This window comes from Electrona antarctica (assembly GCF_951216825.1).
Source record: "Electrona antarctica genome assembly, contig: scaffold_946, whole genome shotgun sequence".
Taxonomy (NCBI): domain Eukaryota; kingdom Metazoa; phylum Chordata; class Actinopteri; order Myctophiformes; family Myctophidae; genus Electrona; species Electrona antarctica.
In genome coordinates this window covers 4511-7500 of record NW_027638407.1, presented here as the reverse complement: position 1 = coordinate 7500, position 2990 = coordinate 4511, and the positions used below count along the sequence as shown (strand labels likewise).

Sequence of the window (2990 nt, the reverse complement as noted above, 5' to 3'; positions counted from 1 at the left end):
GTACTGGACTTACTTGTACTGCTGGTGGTCCTTGGTACTGGACTTGGTACTGGACTTGGTACTGGACTTACTTGTACTGCTGGTGGTCCTTGGTACTGGACTTGGTACTGGACTTGGTACTGGACTTGGTACTGGACTTACTTGTACTGCTGGTGGTCCTTGGTACTGGACTTGGTACTGGACTTGGTACTGGACTTACTTGTACTGCTGGTGGTCCTTGGTACTGGACTTGGTACTGGACTTACTTGTACTGCTGGTGGTCCTTGGTACTGGACTTGGTACTGGACTTGGTACTGGACTTACTTGTACTGCTGGTGGTCCTTGGTACTGGACTTGGTACTGGACTTGGTACTGGACTTGGTACTGGACTTACTTGTACTGCTGGTGGTCCTTGGTACTGGACTTGGTACTGGACTTACTTGTACTGCTGGTGGTCCTTGGTACTGGACTTGGTACTGGACTTGGTACTGGACTTGGTACTGGACTTGGTACTGGACTTACTTGTACTGCTGGTGGTCCTTGGTACTGGACTTGGTACTGGACTTACTTGTACTGCTGGTGGTCCTTGGTACTGGACTTGGTACTGGACTTGGTACTGGACTTGGTACTGGACTTACTTGTACTGCTGGTGGTCCTTGGTACTGGACTTGGTACTGGACTTACTTGTACTGCTGGTGGTCCTTGGTACTGGACTTGGTACTGGACTTGGTACTGGACTTACTTGTACTGCTGGTGGTCCTTGGTACTGGACTTGGTACTGGACTTACTTGTACTGCTGGTGGTCCTTGGTACTGGACTTGGTACTGGACTTGGTACTGGACTTACTTGTACTGCTGGTGGTCCTTGGTACTGGACTTGGTACTGGACTTGGTACTGGACTTGGTACTGGACTTACTTGTACTGCTGGTGGTCCTTGGTACTGGACTTGGTACTGGACTTGGTACTGGACTTGGTACTGGACTTGGTACTGGACTTACTTGTACTGCTGGTGGTCCTTGGTACTGGACTTGGTACTGGACTTGGTACTGGACTTACTTGTACTGCTGGTGGTCCTTGGTACTGGACTTGGTACTGGACTTGGTACTGGACTTGGTACTGGACTTACTTGTACTGCTGGTGGTCCTTGGTACTGGACTTGGTACTGGACTTGGTACTGGACTTACTTGTACTGCTGGTGGTCCTTGGTACTGGACTTGGTACTGGACTTACTTGTACTGCTGGTGGTCCTTGGTACTGGACTTGGTACTGGACTTGGTACTGGACTTACTTGTACTGCTGGTGGTCCTTGGTACTGGACTTGGTACTGGACTTGGTACTGGACTTACTTGTACTGCTGGTGGTCCTTGGTACTGGACTTGGTACTGGACTTGGTACTGGACTTGGTACTGGACTTACTTGTACTGCTGGTGGTCCTTGGTACTGGACTTGGTACTGGACTTGGTACTGGACTTGGTACTGGACTTACTTGTACTGCTGGTGGTCCTTGGTACTGGACTTGGTACTGGACTTACTTGTACTGCTGGTGGTCCTTGGTACTGGACTTGGTACTGGACTTGGTACTGGACTTACTTGTACTGCTGGTGGTCCTTGGTACTGGACTTGGTACTGGACTTGGTACTGGACTTACTTGTACTGCTGGTGGTCCTTGGTACTGCGCGTCTTGGCCATGAACCTCTCGGCCAGCTTCTCCAGGTTTCTGGAATACTCCGTCTCGATCTCCGCCTTCTTCCTGAAGAAGTCCTGGAGGTCCTGGAGGAGCTGGACCCTCATCTCGGTCTGCTGCTCCAGACAGCGCTGCTGCTCCACCAACTGGACCCGCACATCTACGCACACACACGCACGGACACACGCGCACACACGCACGCACACACGCATGCACGCACACACGCACGCACACACACACACGCGCCAAAAAAAAAAGCAAAAAAAAAGGAATTGGTGCATTTATATAGTGCCTTTATCCAAGGCGCTTTACATAGATTGTGCATTACATTCACCCATTCACACACACATTCACATAGATTGTGCATTACATTCACCCATTCACACACACATTCACATAGATTGTGCATTACATTCACCCATTCACACACACATTCACATAGATTGTGCATTACATTCACCCATTCACACACACATTCACATAGATTGTGCATTACATTCACCCATTCACACACACATTCACATAGATTGTGCATTACATTCACCCATTCACACACACATTCACATAGATTGTGCATTACATTCACCCATTCACACACATTCACATAGATTGTGCATTACATTCACCCATTCACACACACATTCACATAGATTGTGCATTACATTCACCCATTCACACACACATTCACATAGATTGTGCATTACATTCACCCATTCACACACACACATTCACATAGATTGTGCATTACATTCACCCATTCACACACACATTCACATAGATTGTGCATTACATTCACCCATTCACACACACATTCACATAGATTGTGCATTACATTCACCCATTCACACACACATTCACATAGATTGTGCATTACATTCACCCATTCACATACACCGATGGCGGAGGAAACCATGCAAGGCACCAACCTGCACATCAGAGGTTCAGTGTCAGTGTCTTGCTCAAGGACACTTCCACACTAACTCTGGGGTTCGAACTGGCAACCTTGTGGTTACCATCCAGCCACTCTACCCCTGAGCCACCGCCGCATACGCGCACACGCACACACACACACGCACACACACACACACACACACACACACACACACACACACACACACACACACATGGGGGTACATTCACAACATCATGGCATACTGTACGTTTTCATGATACAATTACAGACACGCCACTCAGTCAGTAGTCAGTCAGTAGTCATGTGTACAGCAGCCATACAGGGTCAGGTACAGCAGCCATACAGGGCCAGGTACAGCAGCCATACAGGGTCAGGTACAGCAGCCATACAGGGTCAGGTACAGCAGCCATACAA

The 2990-nt window shown here is 48.7% G+C and overlaps 1 protein-coding gene across 1 annotated transcript in view; it reads right to left on the bottom strand.

Moving 5' to 3' along the window:
• The window catches only part of LOC306918109 (SLIT-ROBO Rho GTPase-activating protein 2B-like), a gene marked incomplete at both ends in the record, with an annotated part of 22528 nt that extends 20705 nt beyond the window's left edge, over nt 1-1823 (bottom strand). Inside the window, one exon of the mRNA XM_079530992.1 lies at nt 1628-1823. Coding sequence (XP_079387118.1) covers nt 1628-1823 — 196 coding nt within the window. The remainder of the gene's footprint in view (nt 1-1627) is intronic.
• Between the last annotated feature and the right edge of the window lie 1167 nt (nt 1824-2990).